Source organism: Micromys minutus (genome assembly GCF_963924665.1).
Source record: "Micromys minutus genome assembly, chromosome: 19".
NCBI lineage: Eukaryota > Metazoa > Chordata > Mammalia > Rodentia > Muridae > Micromys > Micromys minutus.
Window position 1 is genome coordinate 52875787 of NC_137954.1, and position 27561 is coordinate 52903347.

The window sequence follows — 27561 nt, forward strand, 5'->3', positions numbered from 1 at the left end:
GAAGACCCAGTTATTCCACTTCTAGGCATATACCCCATAGACTCTCCAACATACAACAAAGTTACATGCACCACAATGTTCATAGCAGCCCTATTTATAATAGCCAGAATTTGGAAAGAACGCAGATGTCCTTCAGTAGATGAATGGATTCAAAAATTGTTTTATTTACACAGTGGAGTACTATTCAACTATCAGAAACAATGACCTTATGAAATTCTTTTAAAAAAATGGATGCATCTAGAGAATATCATCCTTAGTGAGGTAAGCCAGTCACAAAAAAACAGACATAATATGCAGTCACTGATAATTAGATACTAACCCCAGAAAGCTCTGTCTACCCCTGAAACAACTTACAGCCTATATGAAGTTCAAGACAAACAAAGGCCAAAAAAATGAAAAACCATAATGCTTAATCTTTACATGCCAAGAAAACTTTGACTATTTCCAGGTTACATCTTGTTTTACATGTACTTTATGCTCATTGTAACTAGTAAGATTTTAAGGCATACTGTCAAATCTTTAAAAAAAAAAATCAAGTATGGACAAAAATGTATTCGTATACTTTTATGCAAAAATGCTTTTAAAATCTGTACATTTATCTTTGTTTTTTAAAATAAAGTTGTTCAGATAAAAAAATATCTAGTCATAGTATCACTCCTAGTTTTCAATAGGAGAATCTAAAGAAAACTCCTTCTTTTTCGTGCTCCCCTTGATCTATGTCCAAATGCTGAAAAAATAAAATAAAAAGCCTACTGAAGTATTCACAGTTCCTTCAGGGAGTGCAGGCTCCCTCTTTTCCTCTCTCTCTCCACTGAGGAATAAACCCCATTGTCTCTGACAAACATGTGCTCATTCCCCTGACCTTTGGCTTAACAGTCTTGGCAGTATCAAAAAGAAAGGATTAATGTAATCATCATAATCATGTGGTTCAATCCAGTTGTCGTAGACCAGGAAAGAGCTGCCCTGATGGTTATTTGGTGCCACAGAATCTCTTGCCTTTATGATGAATCAGCCTACTGTGGTTGCGAGACAAATGCCACCAACCAGAGCAGAGAGATGAAAGAACTTTGTAAGGCATTGTGATTATCTGTAAGGGTGATTACATACGCGTTCAATCTAATAAAAATTTGATGTATACTTTTTTTCTATGATCCCTTATTATTTTACTTTGCAAATTCTTGAGCAGAGGTAGCTTTGAACTGGAAAAGAGATGGTGTTGGGATTCTGTTCAGCCAGGGAAAAGGATCCTCTGCAGTAACTATAAAACTAGGCAAAATGGTGCTGGTGAGTAACCACAGTACCGGAGGTTGGGAGACAGAGGCAAAAAGAAGATACCATGTGTTGGTCTCTGGCTTTCTCACCCACATAGATGCACACTTGGCTACACATGAACATGTGCACAAACATAAAAAAGAAAGGAAAATTTGAGAGTGGTTTTTATTGGATGATAATTTGATAAGCACCAGGCACACAATTCAGTAACTTTAGAGAATATTTTTCCACCCCTCTGCCTGCCTGCTTCGTCTTTCTTTCTTTTTTCTATTTTTTAGCACTTCCTATGATTTCTCCATCTTCTTCCCATGCCACCCAGGTTCAGGCAATCAGGTCTGAGACTATAAGTCCACGCCCTCCAAGTGACGGATCAGACTCTTACAACAGAGATGAGCTTGGAGCTGTGGGTTCTGTTGGGGCTGTTCAGGTGCAGCGTTTTTTGTTTTGTCCTGTTTTCAGTCATTTTAGGAGTCGGTGGCATTGCCAAGAAAAGACTTCTTAGTACAAATGTGTTAGCCAAATAGCAACAAGAATCAGTGGATAATGCTCCTAAGTGAAGACAACATCTCGTTAGGATGCTGTTCTCAGTTAGCACCGCTGATTCTCAGCAGACTGTCTCAGATTCTGTTCTCATCCTTTTGCTTACAGAGTATGTGAGGTGTGAGAGAGTAAAACTGTTAGTCATGTCAGCATGTGAAATTTGTGCACCTGCTATTTATACCTTATATAACAATAGTTAATAATGGAGCTACTCCATTTTAGTTGAATTTTTTCATATCCTCCAAAGAGCGACATTGTTAATAACATGTGACAACTGTGCTTAGAAAAGTCAGCTGTGCTGCTGGCCAGACAGAGTGGGAAATCCAGTCCTGTAATGTGGCTCTGAAATTGCAAAGCTAATACAAGCTTATCAAAGTTGGCAGGAATTGTGGTTCTGGATCACTTAAAGGGACGTTAAAAGAAGAAACTGTATCCAGTGTCAAGGGAAGGAAGTTTCCTACCTGGAGGCAAAACCAAAAATCTGTATCATGCATCTTACAATATGCAAATTGTACAAGATTTTAAAGCAATTCTAGCATTGGTTATACAACACATTTAGCAACTGCTTTTACTCCATGTCTATGAGCGCTAAACATAAGATATTTTACAATGGCCAGTATAGTCTGTGAGTGGCCCTTTTAGTGCAATCAGAAGATAAGGGATGTTGGCTAGATTGATAAATCCCAGACAGCAATATAGCATCAATAAAAACAGGAGAAATAATAGCCACTACTGTAGCTTTTCCATCCTATTATCTATTCTTTTCCTCTTTCATTCCCCAAAGAAGGGAATGAAATGGGTATTGAATGGGCAGATGCTCAGCTGGAGAGGCTGGCTTCGAAAGCCACCCTGGAGAAATTGGGTGGAAACTAGGGAACCTTAGGACTTGCAATCACACCATGAATCAGTGCTGATTAGCCGAGCAGTGATTTAGGAGCACTGTGGTTCCACTGTCCTTTATAGTTGTTATATAATGAAGTAATTGGAGAGGAAAAAGAAAGGCAAAAAACCTGACAGCCCCAAACGTATTATAGTCCTCAGAGAATCACAAGGATGGAGCTGAAACAGAAGTGAGGCCTTTGTTCTACAAAGTGGGAAAGGCATAGGAGGACTCAGCGACTACGTGTGTCACTCTCTGCAGACGCGTCCATTCCATGAGCTGTGAGCTTTGCCCCTTTTAGCAGCTCACGCACATTGCTTTCAAGGGTGGAAGTCGGTTTGTTCTTCAAGAACATCAGCCTGGGAAACACGAGGTCCCACTTGAGCCAGATCGTGGTGTGGCTAAAATTGCCATATATGCATATGCAAATTGCACGTTGCAGCACCCTATTTGGAGATACAACACTAAAATCACTAATTTCCGTAAAGGTGGCCATATTCTCCAGTGAAAACCACTGTAGACTGTCCAGGTCAGAGTGTACACCTAAATATTAATGCCTATGTCTTTGTGGCATTTTGTTGGCAAACTACAATTTTATTTATTCATTTAAGGCAGCTGACAGCAATGATGGTGGTGGTGGTGATCAGAATCGTGACCTTCATGAAAATGAGCTTTTGTTCAAACGAGGAACCAGAGGTGTAGCTGATCTCCTTGGATCATACATTCAGTTGTCAATCAGGGCATTACTCTTCGAGATCAATGCTCTTTTTGAAGCTTCATATCTTACTTTAAGTATATTAATCATCAAAACATATTTTTAATTTTGAAACAAGTGCCTCATTTTGCATGACACAATTTGCATTCATTACTAATTATAGCCAAATGATTCGAATTACTTAGCAAACATCACTTTTTACGTAGACAGCTTATCACTAATGAGCCAAGAGACAAATACTTAAGCTTAAGAGTTATAAACGTACATGATAAAATGTAGTTTTCTATCTGTTAAGTCTATAGTTAATGTTTGAAAGGGAGTGTGGGAAGACCACATATGAGGTCACATATAAATAAAGCTATTTTGAGAGGAATTCTCACAAATCCTTAGATTTCACAAATTATTAGAACTTACCTTAGATTAAAAGTATTTTCCTCCAGTGGATGTAAATATGCAAAAATGAATATTTTTTTAAAAATAATTAATGAATTAAGTTTCTTTTAAAAGTATTTTCCAGGCTGGTGAGAAGGCTCAGTGGATGAAGGGCTTCCTGCTGTGGGGTGTGAATCCACAGCACCCACATAAAAGCTAGCTGCTCAGAGAGGCCACCTCTGATGCCAGCTCTCTCAAGTAGGTGATGGGATCCCAAAGCAAGATGCCAGGAAGAATGGAGCATCTCCAGGTCCAAAGAAAGACTCTGCCTCAGAAAAGACGGTCCAGAGCATCAGTGAAGGTTCCAATATCTACCTCTGACCTAGCAATCTACACAAACACACATGCATGTATATTGCACATATGCATGTCCACACACATGCAAACATGAATATATACATGCATTCACACCATACACACAAGCAAAAAAAAGTTGTTTTCTCTTTTTGAAAAATTAAAAGGAATAAATTTTCTGTTTATAGACTATAAAATGAATGGGAAAAAATCTTGTTCCATCACACTCATTTCAGAAAATATCTGAGTAAAGGAAACAAATGATTACCCAAGAGACCGAAGTTTGTCCTTCAAAAAACATGTTATACACACTCAAAGCTGGATTTGTGTTTGTATAATATTTGCTTATTAGAAAATTGATTATTAATAATCTTTAACTATGTACTAAAATTATTTTAATCTCTCTATTTGTACTTGAGAGGGTAGAATATCAAACTGTGTGGCTGCCACAAAAATTACTAGGTAAGGCTGGCCTTGAACTCACAGAGATCATCCTGATTCTGTCTCCCTGGTGCTGAGATTAAAGGTGTGCACCACCACGCCTGGCCAGTTTGAGCACTGGGAAGTTTTCAGTTGACAGTGACATATTAAGTATTATTTCAACATAAAACATGGAGAACATGACATTTGTTTCATGGCCAGTCTATACACCCTTTCCCTTGATGAAATAGAATCTGCTAAAATGTTAACTTAGAAATCAAAGTGACGCTAGTATTTGTTCTTAAGTGGCTAGGATGAGACCTGTGTGGAAGAGGTGATGTGAGACCTGTGTGGAAGAGGTGATGTGAGACCTGTGTGGAAGAGGTGTTATGCCATTGCGCCTCTCAAAGAAGTAACAAATCACATGGGCAGCCCATTCCTTGTCCAGCATTCTATGACCCACGAGGAGTGCACGGGCAAGCATGTGTGCTGGCATCCCACCCTTCCAACCTCCCTCCAGCTAAGCCTGGCTTTACCAGGGCTGAATCAGAGAGCCAGTGTAGGGTCATTTCATTTTAGAGAAACACAACAGAGCATCCCCACTGTTACCCACCAGATCAGAGAATGGGTCCTCCATTTCACCTGGGATCTCCACAAATGGTTCAGCATGGAGCTCTCTTTTACATATAATTTCCGCCATTTTCAGGATGAACTGCACATTGAAGAAAATGTTTGGATACTTGTAGTAGGACGATTCAGAGAAATAAAGGGCTGTTGGAAGAAAAATGGTGTGTGAGATATTTGGCTGGTGTCCTGCACTGTGCTCTGTCCTCTAGCTATTTAAGAGCATCAGTAAGTTCAGTGTTTCTGAGCTCCACTGTTGTGTATTGCTCTGTAGATGTAACATTTATAGTGATATGTGTTCCCTCTGGTGGTGAGGAAGGACACTGCATCTTAAATAAATCACATGAGAGTTTTTATAATTCAGGACAGTTGTGTGATAGTTGAATAAACAATCAAATACTGCTACTGTTCTCCAGGTCTCAGAAGCCGTTAATTAAAGTATCTCTGCATCTAAGGGCAGAGCTCTGAGAGATCCCCCAGCAGTCCACCCTACACACACACATGAGCAGCGCCAAATAGATCCAGTGTGATCTGCTGATAGCTACGTGGGCACATGGACTATAATTAAAGAAGTCATGGATTTGGAAAGAAGTCAGGAGAATTGGAGCGGGAAAAGAGGGCTGAAGCTAATGTAAATGTAGCACTCATCTCTGAAATTCTTTAAAAAAAATTTAAATACAAGCAAATATATAGCTTAACATAGTTTGTATATTATATATTATAATATATAACTATTTGTTATATACGGTACATATTAATATATGTACGTGGGTACTATTCCATTTTCTCCAGTCTCAAGTGACCAGCCCTGAACACACTTACATCTGAGCAAGTTAAATGGAGCCAATGGGTTTCATATGGGATGTGACACCCAGGGCCTCCTTAGCTGTATTCATTGCCTAAACTACGCTGCACCTTTTCTGTGACACTCCAATCCACTGCCGCATTTTTCCAAACCATGACCGTATTAGTCAATATCTGAAGACACCAACTTCCTCCTGATTCCTTGCTTCTGTACACAGGTGACCTAGAGTCAATGAACTAAAAATCAGTCTTTTCTCTTCTAAATGTTTTTAAACTATTTTTCCATAAGACACTCCCCTTTGCAAACATTTATATTTTTGATGTCCATTCCTCAGCAAGTCCTTCTTTCCTGTGTCTAAGTGGATGACAGGTTATAACGTGTTGAATTGCGGTGCTGATGGCATTTCTGCCTTCAAGGACCAATCAGCACAGTTAAAAGGATGCTGCTTTATGTAATGCTGCTATACATCGATGCTGACATGGCTTCTGGGATCCTCTTCTCTCCCTATCCCTGTCTAGCATCTGCACTGCCAGTATACCTACTTTACAATATGAACTTCATTGCTTTAGAGTTTGGTGTGGTAGCTACTATGACAAATGGGAAAACTAGGCCCCGGTCACCACCACACATGTAGTTGGAAAATAGTTGCTCAGAGAAGGCTTGAGGGGAATGGAAGGGGCATGGGGAGGTGGAGGGGATGGTCAAAAATTACAAAGTTTCAGCCAAGATTGGATCCTGGTTGTCTATGGTATGGGAGATGACTACAGTTCGTAAGAATGTAGATTTTATTCAGATTGCAGAGAGACCAGATCTTTTAAATGTTCTAAGTTTCTGAGGGAAAGTGAACACTGAAGAGACACTGCCTGGCCCAGGGGCCCTCATTGGAAGCTTCACTTTTCATGAAACATAAAACAGGTTGCGCTCTTTATAGTGATATTCTGAGGAACTTAAAATGGAGCATAAAACATTTATAAGCATAAAAATAAAAAATACTCTACCGTATAAATATGGCTGCAGCCTAAGCAAATGTTGTTTAAAACTTTCTAAGTGACCATGCAGGAAAAATACAAAAAGTCGTAAGAAGATCAAGTAGCCAATCTGTCAAGAAAGAAGAGAGAAAAGAATTTCTGTATTGCTCCAGTAAAAGCTTAAAAACCATAGAGAAAGATAAACCATTTTATTATTACATTTACTTTTTGATAAAACAATTTAAAATCTGGTTGATATTATGTTTTTGAAATAACTTTAAAATGGCTATGTCAAGACTGAAATGCTGGTTCAGCCAGAAGAAAAACTTGAATAAATCATCTCTACCCTCTTTCAAATGGACCATTCTGGATGCTGTTTGGTTCTTTATTTTTTAAAGCAACGTTGTTTTTCTGAATTGTAAATCATAGCCCTTAAATAACTCATGAAATGAATTGATGGAGGTTTAAAATAAAAATAAGATACATGAGAAGAGAAAATGTCGTGATGCATTTCAGAATTCCCTTCATTTCAGTATATAGAAGGCCGTATATTATGTATGTGTAGATCACTGTGTGTAATATATTTCCTCCTATGGCTTTTAACCGAAATGGTTGGAAACACAGACTTGAGAAGCACTGGGAAATGTTCAGCTCTCATCGCAAGCTGTACTGGGGCCTGTCCATCACATCACCACAGTGAACACAGCAAACTCTTATTTCTCTGAGCAAAGGAGCACATCTGTGGCTAAAACTGGGACATTTTACATAAGCTACAGAAAGTGCGATATCTGCAGAAACATATAATACGTAATATTTCATATAATAATAATATGAAAACCAAGAATCTTAAAAATAAGCTGCATTCTTTGTAAGTTATTAAATTAAAGAGCCACATAGAATGACAGGAACAACCATCATTAAGTTCGAATGTGAGAGAAAGTAAACACTTTAACAGACATGCAAAGTATTAGCTGAGGCACATATTGAAATACAACATAATAGTTTTTCCTGGCCAAGGCTCAGATGCTTCACCCCCGTTCTGTTATGGAAAGAAGATAAGTGCTATTACAGGAATTGAAAGCTCGGGAGGTCTTTCCCCAAATCCGCTCACTTCCAAGTTAACCCTTGATTTCAACTAACTCTCTTAATATTACCTGGAGCTTTTGTTATTAACATTGGTTTGATAAACAGAAATTGGTATGTGGAAATGTTTCTAAAGTTTACAACCACCAGCCTTTTACACACAAAAATAAAGTGTCTGTGATGTGTACCCAATGGGCTTTTCATGCAGTTGACTTGCTATAAAAGTGCCTTTAAGGGGTAAGAAAGTAAAACTCCATCGGCTACACACACAACACACAGCAACCATCTGGTGACCCACCAACAGGCACAAGCTCCTGGGATTAAAGGTAAAGGACTTTTAAAGGATTTTTTAAAGGACTGCTGATGATATTAAGAGAAATAATAAAGCATGCTCGTGCTGTCTATACCCAAATTTCTTTGTGAAAGTTACCTGACTGAGGGGTTGCCCTTAGTTACTATTAAGCCTGAAAAAAAAAAAAAACAAACAAACAAAAAAAAAAGAACAAAAGGCAAAAAGACAGCTGAAAAGTTTTTTGTTTGTAACATTCTATTAAAAACTGTCCCTTTCCCTGTCTCTCTGGATTCCGGGACACCTCTATGGTCTCTCATCATTTTTTCACTGTAGGCTGACCACTCAGGCTTTGCCTCCCATGTGAATATCTGCTTCTGTCTGTCTGTCTGTCTGTTTCGCCTCCCTCCCTTTTTTCGCCTTGCTTCTTCCTGGATATTCTTCCTACCCCTTCTCTGGTGTCCCCAGCGCCTCTGACTGGGAGAGCAAAGCCTCACAAGAATCGCCTTGCTCTGTATGTTCCTGTTTATAATGAAGCTCTGTACAAAATTTTTATTTTGTAGCTCACACATATTCAGATGGGTGTTTCTTATATTTTACTCTCTACAGTTTTAGAGAAATAATTCAATGATTAAAATTCTTATGTTTAGAAAAAGTAGACAGGAAAGACCATGCATGAAATCTGGACTTGGGGCAGTGTTCACAACCCGTATATGGCTTATTTAATCAGGCCAGAGTAGTTTCAGTAAACGGGGAGTCAAATGCTTGAGGTGGAAGGGGAGTACACTTCTGACAATACTGCCACCATGGCTTTGAAGGCTGATTTCAAGAAAGCTGTTTCTCTCTTAAAAAGTTACCCCTCTTGGAGGTAATGTGTACTACCTTTTCCCTCAGGACTTAAGCAGTTGGGATGGCCAAGGGTGGGACAACCTTTCAGGAAGGCAAGTTCACCTCAAGCCATGCTGAAGAAATCAGAGGAGTAATTAACCCTTTAATGGGATGGTGTGTCATCCCTCTGATACAGTCGGCACACACCACTTTGAAGCTCTCTTGGATCTTGGTTTTTTTTTTTTTTTTTTTTTTTTTTTTTTTTTTTTTTTTTTTCTCTTTCTCTTCTCCATGACCTGGGGAAAGCTGCTGAGTCTGGCAGCTGCCCTGCCCTGGAGTTTTTCTATTAAATTCCAATAAAGTTGTCCTTGAGCTTCTGTTTGAGTTAGCTCTTGAATTCTTTCATTAATGAGACCAAGAATCCCAAGTGGGGAGACCAAGTCCCCTGTGAGTTGACTCTGGTAAGACTCCAAAATTCTTTAGAGTAGTTATGTCTTCAAAAGTGCATATGTCCAGAAATGACAGCTTAAGCTGGAATGTGCAAGGATTTTTGGAGGTTAGACCAAAGCCAGAGTCTTTTTCAGGAACTTGTGGGATAGGTTCTCATACAAAATAGGCATCATTTATCCTGTGTCTGGCAGAAGGGTCAACATATGGCTCTCCGTTGACATACACGTGCAATTGCACGTTCAAAGCCCATGCTGGCCTCCAGTTTTCTTCGGTCCCTATTCACGTCCTTGTTATACATCTCAAAGCCCTTCTTGCTTCTCTCTTCCTCCTCTGCTGTGCTATCTCCCAGAGTATTCTAGATCCCCACTCTCTTTATAACATAAAGGTTTCTCTGCCTGACAGTCATTCTTGCTATTTTCCCTTCTCTCAAAGAAAGCCCTGGCCATGTTCAGTCCTCCTCCTCCTCCTCCTCCTCCTCCTCCTCCTCCTCCTCCTCCTCTTCCTCCTCCTGCTCTCTGTCCATGTGTCTTTGTCTTTATCTCTGTCTCTCTGTCTCTGTCTCTCTTTGTTTCTCTCTGTCTCTCTCTGTATCTCTCTGTCTCTCTGTCTCTCTCTCTCTCTCTCCTCTCTCTCCTCTCTCTCTCTCTCTCTCTCTCTCTCTCTCTCTCTCTCTCTCTCTCTCTCTCTCTTTCTCCTCTTCCAGATGCCTCCGAACAGCCTCCCTCTTACCCACAATAAAATCCTTCCCCCTCGCGCCCACCAGTAACTACCTCTCAATAATATCTTCTGTCAAATGGAAATAGCAGAAGGAAGGTTTGCAATAGACTTTTAGTTTCATGAAAGAAATTCTACAAAAGCCAGAATGGCGCTTTGGAACTCAGGCCATGCTCTTTCCACTGGCTAGTTTGTATTAGCTCAAAAAAAAAAAAGTTAGCTTTTAAATTGTGGCTATCATAGCTGAGAATCCACTGGACTTTATGGACCACAGTATCTGGCTAAGTTTTCAAAACATTTTCTGCTAAAATGGTAAGTTGTTTAAGCTCTCTGTGATACATTTTCTTTGCTGGTGTTCAAGATGGAGGCTATGGTGGCCTGTACACTGTAAGAAACAAAATGTCAGCATGTCTCACGCTTGCACATCTGTCATCATGCAATGCACATAGTCACACACTGGTCATTTATAGGTGCTAAAAGAACCTTGGAGAATATTCAACCTGAAAACAAGACGATATCAGAGTTCTTCAAAAATTAGATGATGTGGCACTTACTCTGATGCAGAGCTAAAACATCCATGAATGAGCTGTGATATGGAATCACTTTTTCTCTGCAGAAAACCAAGTTGAGGCAGGGAGTGGGGTCACTGGAGCAGCACAGACTTGTGGGTCCATGCTGCACATTTCCATTTGACCAGCATGTGACTACGTACAATATGAACGTGCACATGGGTATTCTCCGTTTCACAGCTCTATTTGTACTAAAACTCTGATCTGCATTCATATTTTCAAGTATAAATGTGTCTTCACATGAGAAGTTTGGGAAATACAAAAAAATTTTAAATCATTATAATCAGGGACTGGAGAGATGGCTCAGCAGTTAAGAGCACTGACTGCTCTCCCAGAGGTCCTGAATTTAACTCCCAGCAACCACACGGTGACTCACAACCATCTGTAATGGGATCCGATGCCCTCTTCTGGTGTCTGAAGACAGCAACAATGTACTCGTATACATAAAATAGATAAATAAAAATTCTTAAATCATTATAATCTCACCACACCAAAACAAGCATTAACATGTTGTTTTGTTGTTGGCTTTACAACAATCAAACTTTATTAAAAACATTTTTCTAGGAGTTAGAAAGAATACAAGTTAGAGGATAAGAACAGTGTTAAATTTGTTCATTATATGGCTATTGTATTCATGAATTCACAGTATTTGTGGTTCCCTGCATAGATTAAAGACAGCCAAAATTCTAGCATTGGTGGGGTAGAGGATCTCCAACCTTAATCCCTTACTGAGGAGCTAGCGACAGCTGACAGCTCAAGGAAGTGGCTGTGCTCATGCACACATGAGCAGCAGTAACTGGATTTAATGGGTTCTAGGGAAAAAAACGAGGTAATATGCTCATAACTCATTGTATATGTGAATGAAATTACTGAGAATAAAGAAAAATAACAAATAAAACTTTTTTTAATCACATAGATAATATAGCCCAGAACTCACAATCTTAATCTTCAGTTTTGAGCTTCCCAAGTACTGGAGTTATAGGTATATGCCATCTCACACAGGAAATCAGAAAACTGCTATGTCTTACTGCTATTTAATCTTCTGTGTATTGTTGCTTGTGGGCCATCTGAAAATTCTGGTTTTGGTATGTCATTTCTAGTCAAGGGTTTTCTCTCCATACTGTTATTTTGCATTTGCAAATAGATGAAAAACATTCCCTCATGCTATGGATTATATATTTTAAGGAATTTTATGAAGTTAAGTGATAATGAAGTGTTTCCACATTTTATATTTAGGATTTCTCTCCAGTGTAAGTTTTTCCATATTTGTTAAAGAGGCAGAATAAGAGAACATTTTCCTGTATTGCATCCAGAAGTTTTTCTCCAGTGTGACTCCTTCCATGGCATCACAAAGAACTAGGGTCAATGAAAGCATTCCATAATGGATACAAACCTTGGATGTCAATGATATCATGTGCTTGAAAGGAATCACAGCAACTACGTTTCCCTACATTTATTACAACATTTATTACATTAACAGAGTCTGTTTTTGCTATGAGTATTTTCATGTTTCTGAATGCTCCTGTAGCAACCACAACACTTACAAATATAGGGTTTCTCTTCTGAGTGAACTGCATCATGCCTTTGAAGGGAACTGGACAAAAGGAAGGCTTTCCCACATTACTTGCATACATAAGGTCTCTCGCCACTGTGAGTTCCTTCATGTATGTGAGGGGAAGTGGAACAAGCAAAGGCTTTCCCACACTCCTTACACACATGAGGTTTTTCTCCTGTGTGAATTCTTCTATGTATCTGAAGGTAATTCGAACAAGTGATGGCATTCCCACATAGTTTACATGAGTAGGGTTTCTCTCCAGTGTGACTTCTTTGATGTATGTGAAGGTAACTGGATTGAGCAAAGGCTTTCCCACACTGCTTACATACATAAGGTTTTTCTCCTGTGTGACTTCTTTTATGTATTTGCAGGTGGAAATATTGAGCAAAGGCTTTCCCACATTGCTTACAGATGTAGGGTTTCTCTCTTGTGTGAGTTCTTGTGAGTATTCAAAGGTAGCTGAATTCAGTGAAGGCGTTCCCACAATGCTCACATGCATAGGGTTTCTCTGCAGTGTGATTTCTCTTATCGACTTGAACATTACTCTGTCTCTTAAAAGATTTCCCATATTGTTTACAAGCATAGTTTCTTTCTCTAGTATGAATCTTTTTATGATTTTGAAGAGAACTGAGATACTTAAAGGCTTTATCACACTGTTTACAGACATAGGGTTTCTCTTGTGTGTAAAATTGTTCATGCTTCAAAAAGCTTTAGAGAGAACCAAAAGCCACTCCAGTCTTTACATTTACATGGCTTCACTCCGTGTTCCTTATACTCATGTTTTGCATCTAGTCTGACCTCTGAGGGACACAGTGATGTCTTTCTCCGGGCTTCTGACTCACCACAGAATCTGGAAGCTCACTGAAGATTTCTTCCCATTGACTATCTGCTTAACAGTCACAGAGCTTCTCTACTACTTGATGTCTGTATTATGCAGGTTCCTGATGGTTTCTCTCATCACAGCTCTGCAAAGATTTTCCTGCAAAGGATTCAGCAAAGTCCACTCATTCAGAGTGAAGTTCACAGCCATATCCTCAAAGGTCACTGACTCCATGTCTGTGCCCCAGGATGCCGCAGCTCCACAGAGGCTCTGAAACAGGCATTCACAGAGCCTCAGGGGCTCAGCAACTTGGACTTCTTCAGCTGAGAGCTATGAGGAAGGATGAAAGATCTAAGTCTTTTTCTTCTACGAAGAATTTCAGGTCTCTTCTTGAGCAATTTACCTGATGTCTTCTAACATTCTGCCTTTTATTCCTAACATGTTCAGAATGCTCCAAGACAAAGGACAAGATGTAGTTATCTTCCAAAAACTTCCTAATGGTTGGATAGATTTGGGAATGTTCTCTCATAACCAAAGCTCTAAAATGCATATTTTGCTTAGTCTGATTTGCTTGTTGTAGAGACAGGTGGCATTGAATTCTTAAGGAAATCTTCCTAATCTTTCTTTCCATTTTTGTAATTATGGAACCATTATTTAAGCTTAATTTATTTGCAATAAAACCACAAGTTATTCTTTAAATTACTTTTTTAAAATCACTTTTATAATAAATGTTTCCCATGTCAACTGTTCCCATGTCAACTGGCTATTACAAACATCAGAAGCATTTGATTGAAGACATTACAAAGCATAACCTTATGATGACAGCTTCCTGCCGAATCACTCTGGCATGACAGAGAGCTGACAGGGTCACTGAATCAAACTGAAATTAAGGTTATTTCTCAGAAGCTTTAAGTAAAGAACATAGCATGTTTTATTAAAAATTCCTAAAAGGAAGGGCTAGAGAGACAGGTCAGTAGTTAAAAGCGTTGTTGCTCTTGCAGAGGACATGGATTCAGTTCCTGTCACCTACATGGAAGCTCAAAACTAGAGTCTGCAACTGCAGATACAGAGAATGCAGTTCCCTCATCTGTCCTCTGAGAGCACTGCATATACACACACACCAAGTGATGATTTATATATGTTCACCCTAGCTGCCTGGAAGTCAGCCTTCCATTAGCAGCCTTCAGATAAAGATTTACAACTCTCAGCTCCTCCTATACCATGACAGACTAGATGCTGCCATGTTCCTGCCTTGATGGTAATGGACTGAACCTCTGAACCTGTAAGCCAGCCCCAATTTAATGTTGTTTTTTATAAGACTTGCCTTGGTTATAGTGGACAGGTCAAACTATGCTGACTAAGCTAAGACAAAACAAAAATGACTGCCTTAGGAACAGCTTTCCTACCCCTCCCTGTGCTAAATTCCAAGGAGAATGCAAATTGTCAACAACCTTACTACCAAAGCCCCCCCCCCCCCCCCGCTCTTCCTTCTTCCTTTCCTCTTTCAATTATATTGTTGAGCAATGGTAAAATAGTAGTTCACCCCCCTCACAAAAAAATTATAAAAGATTTTTGAGTTTAGGGTTGACTCTCCCTGCAAGGATGAGCAACCCCATGTACATGGAATAAAAACCTCTTGTTATTACAGCAGTCTATTTTCTACCCATCTAAGTTTAGGTCCTGACTTGGTAGTACAAGCCTTTAATCCCAGAAGGCAAAGCCAAGCAGATTTCTGAGTTCAAGGCCTAGCCTAGAACAAGAGCAAGTTCTAGATGAAGAAAATTTTAAATTCAGGCTTAGTGAACCACACCTTTAATCCCAGTGTTTAGGAGACTGTCATACAGAACTCTGAGTTCAAGGTCAATCTACCCAGCAAATTCCAGGAAGGCCAAGGTTAGGTAGAGAGGAAGCTGGAAAACAGAAAGCTGGTAATAGAATAAGGGGGGGGGGGGCATGTTCCAGCCACAGCTAACAGCAGAACTCAGCAACTTTGCCATGTGGCTCTGGCTTTCATGAGAAAATAGAAGGGACTGCCGAGACAACTGGTGCTGGTCAGCTGGAGCTAAAAAATCAGCGGTGATTAAAAAGAGGCCAGCATCACTGAGGTGAAATCTTCTTGGAGTGTTTTCTGAGAGCATGGAGAAGCTGTGTTCCAGAGACAGCCAGGGTTGTAATTCATACTTGGTAATGTGTAAGAGTCACCCAGGTGATATGGGTTTTGAAGGCAAAAAGGTGTCATGAAGAAATGCTGATGCTTGGCACTGTGAGAGGCCATGGAAGGCCATTGGTGAACGTGCAGCCTCAGTTGTAGTTGACAAACCAGGACTGAAGGGGTCATGAAAAGGATTTGAGGCTTGGCACCATGATGGGAGCCTATGAGAGGCTATTGGTGAAGCCTAGTTGCAGCAGAAGACCCCAGTGTATTGGAGATGCCAGTACCATGGGATGTTCACTAAGAACAGCAGCAGCAGTGGAGTGGATCAACCTGAGTTTAGAGTGCTACATAGGGCAGAGCTGGAGGAGTGATGTCAGACATTGAGAGGATGCTAGAAAATCATATACCACACATTAAAACACGAATGTTGAAGTTGCCTTGGATATTTGATAACCCCCAAGACATTTGAGACACCAAAGCTGTGGGCTATCTACTGGGGAAAAAATCTGCTAACAGGGAGTGGAACCAGCTCAGGAGAAAGAAGTTTGTTGCAGTCAACAAAGATGAAAAAGGAATTGGAGATCTGAAAACTGCTTTGACAGTAGACATGGAGATGCAGAATTTGGAGTTTGCTCAGCTAGTTTCCTGTCTTGCTTTGGGAATTACACTTAAATGATTGGATAAATCTCAGAAGAGACTGTTTTTTTTTGTTTTTTATTTTATTTTATTTTATTTTTTAACATCTTTATTTTACAAAACAAAGATAAATGTACAGATTTCAAGCATTTTTTGCGTAAAATTATACATTTTGTCAGTACTTTTTTTCAGATTTTAAAATAATTTTTACATACATCCATATGAATAGTCCAGAAGAGACTTTGAACTTTGGACTTTTAACTTTGATAAGACTGCTAGACCATGGGGACTCTGGAAGTTGGAGTAAATGTATTTTACATTATGCTATATTTAGGTGTCCTCCCCCCCATAGTCTCATATGTTTGAACAAACCTATGGGGACCAGGAGAGAAATGTGATGGTTTATATATGCTTGGGCCAGGGAGTGACACTATTAAGATGTGTGGCCCTGTTGGAGTAGGTGCATCACTGTGGGTGTTGGCTTAAATACCCTAGTCCTAGCTGTCTGATAGTGAGTCTTCCCCTAGCAGCCTTCAAATGAACTCTCAGCTCTGTCTGTACCATGCCTACCCTGCTGCCATGATACTATCTTGATGATAATGGATTAAACCTCTCATCCTGTAAGTCAGCCCAATTAAATGTCCTTTTGCCTTAGTCATGGTGTCTGTTCACAGCAGTAAAACCCTAACTAAGACACATGCATACATACACACACTCATGAACACCCATACACACATATACACACATGCATACAGATATGCCCACACACACATACATGAATACACACACATGCACATATACACATGCCCACACAAACACACAGACACATACACACATATACTCACACACACACACATATATATACATGCATAGACACCTACTCAGAACACAAACACATGGGAGCAAATGACCCATACACATAAAATGAAAGTAAATAAATCCTTTTTCTTAACTTTAAAAGAAAGTCTTTGCATACTTAGCACAGTAGTACAATTATTTTTACATAATTATATTCTTGCACCGTTTGTGAAATTCTATCTTCTCAAACTATTTCATCTTTGCTATCAAGCAGCAACCTACTAGTCATGCTCAAAGATTATTAAACCGCCCTTCTTAAATGCCAATGTCTTGTTTGATTTCAAAGCAGATAGCACTCATAGTCTCCGACCATTCCCACCTGTAAGAATTAAAATTTAAAACATACCTTCACCAATTTTAACTCAACTGAATATAAATATTCCTTCATGAATGCATCGCAACAGAGTCGATATAAGACTGATTCCGCAAGAAAAAACAGAGCAGGAAGCTGATCATAATCAAAGGAAACATGGTCCAAAGAGGCATGGAGCATATTTAAAGCTTCTGAAATGTGAACAAAGCGAAATTTTGTCACTAAAAAATTAACCTTGGCTTTTTTCATATTATACTTACATCTTGCAACTCTGTGTTTGTCAATCTGATTCTGGGCTCCTTTGTACTCAGAGATGCTTTCCAGCCTAAACAGTGAGAGTCACCTCAAATCTCAGCAGCCTAGTGACTGCTTCAGTCAAGAAAACCCAGAAGAAGAAACTCTGGGTGATTTTCAAGGTAAAATCCCCAAAGGAAACAGGTGCCTACTCAACCCTCTTCCCCGTGCCCTGCCCCTCTTTCTCTCTCTTCCATCTCCCTTCTCCCCAGGTAGCAATGAAGATGGTTGGTGGTAAACCACAAGGCCTCACACCAAGGTATCTCTTAAATGTCTGATCACGGTGGCAGTGCTGAGACACGGGACCATAAACATAAGTGGAAAACATGATTCCTTCTCCAAGATCTTGAGCTCTCGGGCATCATTACAAATCCCATTTTCTTCAGGAAGTATCCGCTAACCTTAGCAGCTAACATCCCCAAACTCATTTTATAAGTCATACATATAATGTTTAGTTTAACAAGAGAAGGAATTCTACCCCCTTAAAAATAATGCTATTTAATTTCCTTTTTTAGATTAGTTGGAAGTTGCTTGAAAAGAGCCATGTAAGTGAGAAGTACCCCATAAAAGGCTACGAGCAACACTTTCTGCTTTAAAGCAGAAAAGGCCATCTGATTAATGTTTTATAAGTACGGCTATAGTGTGCATAAAAACCTTTATTTGGGTAACCACTGCAGGTAGACTTACTCAAAAACAGTATACAGTGACTTTTAAATTTGTTTCCAACTTTAGAGGAAAGGTAGTAAAGACTATACTGAGAATAAGATTTTGTTTAGGTTTGCTTTGATTTTTGTTATATTTTTAGGACAGAATTTCTCTGTGCACCTTTGCCTGTTCTGGAACTCACTCCATAGACCAGTCTGATCTTGAACTTACAAAGATCCACCTGCTTCTGCCTCCCAAGTACTGGGATTAAAGACCTGTGCCGCCATCATCCATCTTAGAAAAGGCTTTTATAATGCATTTTGTAACTAAAAAGTTCAACAATCAAAGTCTTAAGTTCAATTACAGAAGCACTTTGATTAATGAATATCATGAAACATTTTGATAGAAAATGAAGAATTACTTTAAATTTACCACTTTAAATGTCACTTTTAATTTTCTAAATCTCTACTTTAAATTCTCAAATCATCTCTTTGTAAATCCATGAACATTTGGGGTTCATCTGCAGTTGTGTCCACATACATACCATCTTGGATCTCTCCTTTGCACTGAGCCAGATAGATGACCTCAACCCATGCAGTCGGAAGATGCACATGCTTCCCAGAGCCCAGGGTCTTGAGGCCCAACTTTCTCTGTGATGGAAAAACAGGAAAACAGCAAGTGGAAATATGCATCCCTTCATCTATGTGCATCCCTTCATCTATGTGCATCCCTTCATCCATGTCCATCCCTTCATCCATGTGCATCCCTTCATCCATGTCCATCCCTTCATCTATGTGCATCCCTTCATCCATGTCCATCCCTTCATCTATGTGCATCCCTTCATCCATGTCCATCCCTTCATCTATGTGCATCCCTTCATCCATGTGAATCCCTTCATCCATGTGCAGCCCTTCATCTATGTGCATCCCTTCATTCATGTGCATCCCTTCATCCATGTGCATCCCTTCATCCATGAGCATCCCTTCATCTATGTGCATCCCTTCATCCATGAGCATCCCTTCATCTATGTGCATCCCTTCATCCATGTGCATCCCTTCATCTATGTGCATCTTTTCATCTATGTACATCCCTTCATCCATGTGCATCCCTTCATCTATGTGCATTCCTTCATCTATGTGCATCCCTTCATCTATGTGCATCCCTTCATCTATGTGCATCCCTTCATCCATGTGCATCCTTTAATCTATGTGCATCCCTTCATCCATGTGCATCCCTTCATCTATGTGCATCCCTTCATCCATGTGCATCCCTTCATCTCTGTGCATCCCTTCATCCATGTGCATCCCTTCATTTCTGTGCATCCCTTCATTTCTGTGCATCCCTTCATCCATGTGCATCCCTTCATTCCTGTGTATCCCTTCATCCATGTGCATCCTTTAATCTATGTGCATCCCTTCATCCATGTGCATCCCTTCATCTATGTGCATCCCTTCATCTATGTGCATCCCTTCATCCATGTGCATCCTTTAATCTATGTGCATCCCTTCATCCATGTGCATCCCTTCATCTATGTGCATCCCTTCATCCATGTGCATCCCTTCATCTCTGTGCATCCCTTCATCCATGTGCATCCCTTCATTTCTGTGCATCCCTTCATTTCTGTGCATCCCTTCATCCATGTGCATCCCTTCATTCCTGTGTATCCCTTCATCCATGTGCATCCCTTCATCCATGTCCATCCCTTCATCCAAGTGCATCCCTTCATTCCTGTGCATCCCTTCATCCATGTGCATCCTTTAATCTATGTGCATCCCTTCATCCATGTGCATCCCTTCATCTATGTGCATCCCTTCATCCATGTGCATCCCTTCATCTATGTGCATCCCTTCATCCATGTGCATCCTTTCATCTATGTGCATCCCTTCATCTATGTGCATCCCTTCATCTATGTGCATCTTTTCATCTATGTGAATCCCTTCATCTATGTGCATCCCTTCATCTATGTGCATCCCTTCATCTATGTGCATCCCTTCATCTATTTGCATCCCTTCCTCCATGTGCATCCCTTCATTATTTGCATTTCTTCATCTATGTGCATCCCTTCATCTATGTGCATCCCTTCATTTATGTGCATCTCTTCATCCATGTGCATCTCTTCATCTATGTGCATCCCTTCATTATGTGCATCCCTTCATCTATGTGCATTCCTTCATTTATGTGCATCTCTTCATCTATGTGCATCCCCTCATCCATGTGCATCCCTTCATTCATGTGTATCCCTTCATTTATGTGCATCCCCTCATCTATGTGCATCCTTTCATTCATGTGCATTCTTTCCTTATTCATTTGTCTGTGTTACTATTTCTCAGTTATATCCTGAAAGCCATTCTTCCATGCCAATGCTTTGTGACCAGAGTTAGAAAAAACTTTATGCTTTCCTTTTATGGGGAACCTTCTCCCCCAAATTATTTGACATTAAATTGTTTAGTTATAACATTAATATCTTAGTGTTGCCTACTTACACGTAAAGTTAACAGTCTGTTCCCCATATCCTTTTTTTTTTCAATATTGTATAACAGATAAGCATTACCAACTGGAAAAGGAAGTTTACATGCCAAGTAACCAGAAAGCAACCTTTACCTTACACCTGACAATGAGTTTTCTGGCTTGTTCCAACAATTCTACCTCCTCTGCTGGATTCTCTGCGTAGTTGAATCTCAATATAAATTCTTCGGTAATTGAAAATGTTGGCCTGTACAGAAAAACAATAATTATAGCTATCATCTAATTTTAATTAATCATATTCTAGTGGGTAAGCATAACAATGTTCTAGGGAAAACACTTTACTTCTTAATTATGTTTCTCATACAAGCAAGATCAGTAGCATCCAATATACTGGAGCAGATAACCTAGACCCATATTGTTTGCTTGAGAAAATGAATTCTCATTTCCAAGGGCTTTTTGTCCTGTACAAAGCATTCCTGAGATGGTTACCAGCAGGCTTTTGGGTATTTTCTTCATAGGTAAAGTGGAAGGTAGCTTCAATTATTCTGAAGGCTGATTATCTCCTCACACATCAGCGCTGGTACCATTTATGCTAAATCTTTATTCCCTCCCTATGGATTCTGTACAACTATGACTACAGTGAAGTATTGAGGAAAAAAAGATATACAAAGTAAATTCAGCTAGGGAGCAAATAGCCATGATGACACTGCCTTAAAGGATACCATTGCAGGGCATCTGCAAGAAGAGAGGCAGGACTACGGAGCCTTCATGTCACTGTAATCATCTGCCGAGAGCTGATGGGGAGGACATGGGGCACATCTGCAGGAATAGTCATATGTATGCCTAGACAAGAGATGACAATGGTTCAGACCAGGAGAGCAGAAATCTAAGTATAATGTATATGCTTTACATTAGACTGACCAAAGAGTTACCCATCAAGCTTAAGGAAGCAGGGAGTAATAATTCAACTGATCCACTGAAAGGACAGAATTGCTACCTACTGAAGCAGTGCAAACTGCTAGAAGTACAGATTTGATGTAATGGTAGGGGTAGAGAATAAGTTCAGTATTAGACATGTTTTGAGATGACAACAACTAGACAAATGGAAATGGAGAGGAGAATGGCATGTGGTATGTGTCTTAGTTAGTGTTTCCATTGCTGTGAAGAGATGCCATGACCAAGGCAGTTCTTATAAAAAACAACATTTTATTGGGGCTGGCTTACAGGTCAAAAGTTTAGTCCATTATCATCAAGGCAGGAACATGTCAGCATCCAGGCAGTCATGGTACTAGAGGAGCAGAGTTCTACATCTTCACCAAAAGAAAGTCAAGAACAGATTAATTTCTAAATGTGTAGGAGTGGTCTCAAAGCCCACTCCACAGTGACATACTTCTTCCAACAAGGCCACGCCTACTCAACAAGGCCATACCCTCTAATAGCATCACTCTCTTGCCAAGTATATTCAAACTAGCATAGTAAATAAACTTCAGCTATAGGAGGAAGATTCGGTTTACCTATCTCTTCTTTTGCACCATCAATACATATCAATTCTTAACCTTAAGCAGGAGAAGGGAAATTATCTTAAGAGAAGTAGGATAAATAGGTTGTGATCTTATGAAAGTAGAGCGTTTATGAACTCTTTGGAACTGAAGGCTGCTGTGGCTCAATGATGCTCTCAAAACAACAGTGAGGTTAGGTCAGGCATGCTAGCATTTTGGAGACTGTGGATGGGAGTGTGTGAGTTAGAGACCAGAATAGGCTACAAAGCAAGTTCCTGGCTAGTGGGCACGGTGTACTGAGATTTCCTCCCATCAACCTCAAAAAAAAAAATCAGGAAAATATTATGAAGTTGGTAAAGTCAATGAATTACACTTTGCAGTCAAATAACTGTTGGAATTGCGACTCTAGGAAAAATCTGGAGAAAGAGAAGCACATTTATGCATTCAGAATTTGCTAAATTAATTGTTCTGTGAGGTACAGAAACAAAAAACAAAAAAAAAGCCTAATGTTGCCACTGAATAAATTATCATCCTTCCCAGCAGAAAGATATCCCAAGAAACAACAGCAAGTGGCACAGTCTCAGACTCAGCAGAGAGAATGAGAAGCCATCTGCAAACTGGAACTGCATACAGAGAGCTTGGAGAATAGCTAATAATTTAGCCAATTTGTTGGCACCATCCTAAGCAACCCTGTTTCAGGCACTAAAATGTGCATTAAAGGTTCAGAGACAGGTTTGATGCAATCCTCACCCTCACGAAGCATCTGGAGCAGTCTGAAAGAACTGAAGTCTTTGGGGCTGCACAGTCTGCAGAAATTGTACTTGTAAAATGAGTAACTCCATATTTGGCTTTCTTCTCCTGTTCTACTTTCTAGTTATGAGATGCTGTAGGTTAGATACAGTGGAGACAGGCTGAACATTCTTTTCTTATTGCCATTGGGGCTGGCGCAGGGTATTTTTGGATTTGGCTTTTCTTGGGTTTTGTTTTTAATCTATTGACAAATCTGCATGAAGAATTCAAAATTGACTTAATTTTCCAGTTTATGCAAAGTGCTGTGGCACTTATCAAAAAAAAGGTCTTCTCTTTGTTATTGTATGCTCTCATTAAGGATTAGTTTTTAAAGTATGATCATAAGTGTGCTGTTGATGACAAAGCAAACGGTTACAACTCTAATACCCAACACTGCTGCCTCAAACTGTACCCATCAGGAACAGCCAAGATCAATGGTCAGTGATTATCTTCACAGTCCTTTCTTAATGTTGGCAGTGTAAATCCACCTATGCATAGCTTCCCACAAGTTCCAGGATTCTTCCTACCTAAGTCGGACACTCCATGCCTAGACTTCTCACATGCTCACTGCCCATCCTATCCTTCCTCACCCTCAGCAAGCACCTTGGCAACGTAAACATAACAAGTACAACATAAGACATGGAGATGCTTGTGTATCGGCCAATAGGGACAACAAGAAATTGGCAGGTAAAGAATCAGAAGAGATGCCAATCTCCCAGTGGGAGGACCTCATATAAGTTACCACTCCAGCCTCAAAGAGCAGAGTAGATCTTGGTTCTTTTCCAAGGGGAGTGACCCACATCCTCATTCCTGAAGGGCCTGTGTCCTTTACCATCCTGTCTGGGTTAGGTTGTTCTAGTTTCACATTTATTTTAATCACAGGATATGGCAATACCAAAAGACATCCTAAAGGATTTCCTGCACTCCAGATATAATCTTTCTTATCTCCATTACAGAGAAGTAATACAATGTCTCCTTGGTAATCTGGTCTATCACTCCTTCTGACACTGATATTCCTTTCTTAGCCTGCTGGTTTAAAGGCATCAGAAGCCCAAAGTGGCCAGGGAGAGTCTGACCTTCCACTTCAATGGAATGCTTCCTGTGGCTTCTGGAAAAACCTCTCCCCTCTCTGAAACTAAAACTTCTAGGCCAGGAGAATTTAAACTCACAGAAACAGTAATCAAAAATTTTCCTACTGAAATTCTAGGGTGATAGTGAGTGAAACTATTCCCTCTCCCATCCTGAACCCATAAATCTTAGCTATGGGGAAAATCATTTTATATTGTAGATTCAAAAGATATACTTCCTTCTAGATGTATTCACAATGATGGTGAATAAGACATAATTGTCAAAAGCAATCTACCCATTCAATGCAATTCCAACATAATTCTTCACAGAAATTAAAAAAAAATACCTTCAACTTCATATAGAAACCCATGTAAGACAAAACAGCATAGCCAAAACAATCTCAAATAATAAGAGGATTTCTGGAGGTCTCGCCATCTCCCATCTCAAAGGGCTCTACAAAATATTTCACTCAATGTTCAAAAACAATGACACCTGGCAAATAGAACAGCTGGACGCAGAAGAATGCAAATAAATCTGTACATTATCACCCCCTGCACAAATCTCAGCCTGAGACTACACACCCTGAACCTGACAGAAGTGGAGGTGAGGAATAGCCCTGAACCCTACAGCATAGGAAAAGGCTTTCTGAACAGACCACAAGAGCACAGGTGTGAAAGCCAGCAATTAATAAATGGAACCTCATGAAGCTGAAGAGCTTATACATGGAAATTAAACTATCATTCAGGCAAAGCAGCAAGATACAGAATGAGGAAATACCCTAACTAATTACACCTCTGATAGATGGTTTGTATTCAAATAAACAAAGAGTAAAAATGAGTAGCTATAAGACAAATGATCAGGTTTTAAATGGGGTACAGAACTGAGAGGACTCTTAAGAGATGAAAAACAAATGGCCAAGAAACACAGAATGTTCAACCTCCTCAGCCATTGAGAAAATGTAAATTAAAACTGCCTTGAGACTTCATCTTATCCTAGTCAGAATGGTCAAGATCAGAAATATATAGATATGGCTCTCTCTGCTCTCTTGGATCATCCACCAACATTGGTCCAGGCAAAGGGAGAAGAGATGGCAGATGGAGGGTTTGGAAACCCTGGGTATGTACGGCTAAGAAGACCTACTGAGAGCAGCTGCAGGGAGGCACAGAAACTTTACTTGGGATGATTCAAGGTTTATACAATTTGGGGATGGATAAAGATGGTGTAGGAAAAGCCAGGATGGGCAAAGGTGATTGGCTGAAGGTTTAGGGTACCAGAATGCCTCATTAGCATGGAGAAACATTCAATAATCTCAGGTGCTTGCTGAATGGGCTTATAATATAGAAATAAAGTCTGTCTTATAGATAGGTAGATTAGATAGATAGATAGATAGATGGATGGATGGATGGATGGATGGATAGATAGATAGATAGATAGATAGATAGATAGATAGATAGATAGATAGATAGATAGATAGATAGATAGATAGATAGAAGGATGGATGAATGGATGGAAGGATGGATGGATGGATGGATGGATGGACAGACGGACGGATGGATAGATGGATGGAAACACTTTCCATTGCTGGTGAGAATGCAAACTGTATAGCCACTATGGGAATCAGTTTGGCAGTTCAGTAGATCTCAAGATCCAGATCCATCCCATTTTATACACACCCAAAGGACTCTCTGACCTACTGCAGAGACACTTGGTCATCCGTGTTCATAGATGCTTTATTCACAATAACCAGAAAATGGAAACAGCCGAAATGTCCATCAGCTGAAGAATGGATGATAAAATATGGTGCAGGTACATAAAGAAATATTATATGCAGCTGTATTTAAGAATGTAAAATTTGTAGTCAGTGGATAGAGGTAGAAAAAATCATCCTGAGTGAGGTAAACAAGACTCAATATGACAAATAATGTGTGTTTTCTCATGTATGTGGATGTTAGGCTTTAAGCTTTTCAATAATAAAAAAAAATTTAACTGAAGTTACCAAATAGTGGGGGAGACTACATTCCAAGTATACATTTCTTATCACCTACTGAAGCCTCCTGCTCACAGTGTGTTACATGTAGTTGAATTGTTAGCCAAAGAAGCCCCACAGAAGTCTCCCAAATATCTTAGGCTATTGCCAGGCCTAATAGTTGCTCTCCATAAATTGACTGTAAGGATCTATTGCCAAAGACAACTCTTAAAAATCTCAGCAAACATGGAGAAGTTGAGCTTGTGCCTAACAGGAGACTTGCCTGCTGCTGAGTGACATTTGTGGTGCTTAGAGATACTGTGCATGGTACGGGGCCGGGGAGGCAGGGGAGAAAGTTATCAGCTGTGAACTCTCCAATCTATAACAGTGGCCTACCAACATCCTTAGTCATCATAAAAATGCAAATCAAAACTACTCTCAGATTCCATCTTACACCTGTCAGAATAGCTAAGATCAAGACACAAGTGACAGCTCACGTCTACTCCACAGCAAGGGAAACATTTCTCCATTGCTGGTAGGAACGCAAACTTGTACAGCCACCTTGAAAATCAATATAATAGTTCCTCAGGAAACTGAAAATCAATCTACCTCAAAATCTAGTTATACCATTTGGGCATCCTACAAGGACACTTGCTCAACCATGTTCATAGCAGCTTTATTCTTAATAGCCAGAAGCTGGAAACAACCTAGATGTCCCTCAACCAAACAATGAACAAAAAAAAGAATGTGTATTTACAAAATGAAGTATTTCTCCATTGTTAAAAACAATAACATCATGAAATTTGCAGGCAAATGGATGTAACTAGAAAAGATTATCCTGACAAGAGTAACCCAGATTCAGAATGACAAACATGGTGTGCACTAGCTGTTAAATAAAGGACAGTCATGCTACAATCCACAGACCTAGATTGGATGGAAGGGCTCAAGGAGGAACAGACAAATGGATCTTCCTGGGAAGCAGAAATGATATGAGGGTTTGTGCCCAGTTCTATTATACCTTGTTAGGCCATGAAGGGTGGATATTACTAGGCGGCCAATTCTTTCTTTAAAAAAACAAAACAAAACAGAAGAAGAGGGGGAGATGAACGATGAACTGGGAGGAGTAGAGAGAACAGAAACTGTAGTTGAGATGTAATATTTGAGAGAAGAGTGATAGTTGAAATAAGGAGAAATAGAAGTCTTTGCACTCCAATTCTGGAAACATAAGTCAATTCTGCAGTCCGGGGACAGTGTGGCAATGCCTCACAAGAAAAAATGAAAAAGTAGAATGACCATCTGGTTTGAAGATGCTAATTCTGGACATTTATGTAAGAGAAATATAATCAGTATCCAAATAGGATATATATAGCCCTCACGTTCACAGGAGTTTTGTTCTTAAGAGTCAAGCTATGGAGATAACTCAAGGACCCAACGATAGCGAGCAGATAAAAAAAAAATGCAGAGTGTGTAAATGATAGAATACTATTTGTTCTTTTATTTTTTAATTCTCTTTTTAGTAATTTATTTATTTTATAAAACATTATTATAGTTCACAAAATTTGTTACATAATATTATATAATGAATACACAATTCTTTTTTTCTTTTTCTACGAA

The 27561-nt window shown here is 39.6% G+C and overlaps 1 protein-coding gene across 2 annotated transcripts in view; it reads right to left on the reverse strand.

Moving 5' to 3' along the window:
- TMEM232 (transmembrane protein 232) overlaps positions 1–27561 on the reverse strand; it is a gene marked incomplete at both ends in the record, with an annotated part of 287483 nt that overhangs the window by 238045 nt on the left and 21877 nt on the right. Inside the window, 5 exons of one of the 2 annotated variants that reach the window (XM_080933485.1) lie at positions 5167–5324; positions 6981–7080; positions 17254–17408; positions 18704–18809; positions 20761–20872. In XM_080933485.1, coding sequence (XP_080789611.1) covers positions 5167–5324; positions 6981–7080; positions 17254–17408; positions 18704–18809; positions 20761–20872 — 631 coding nt within the window. Of the gene's footprint in view, positions 1–5166; positions 5325–6980; positions 7081–17253; positions 17412–18703; positions 18810–20760; positions 20873–27561 lie in introns of both variants that reach the window. The other variant, XM_080933484.1, reaches the window with a different exon arrangement.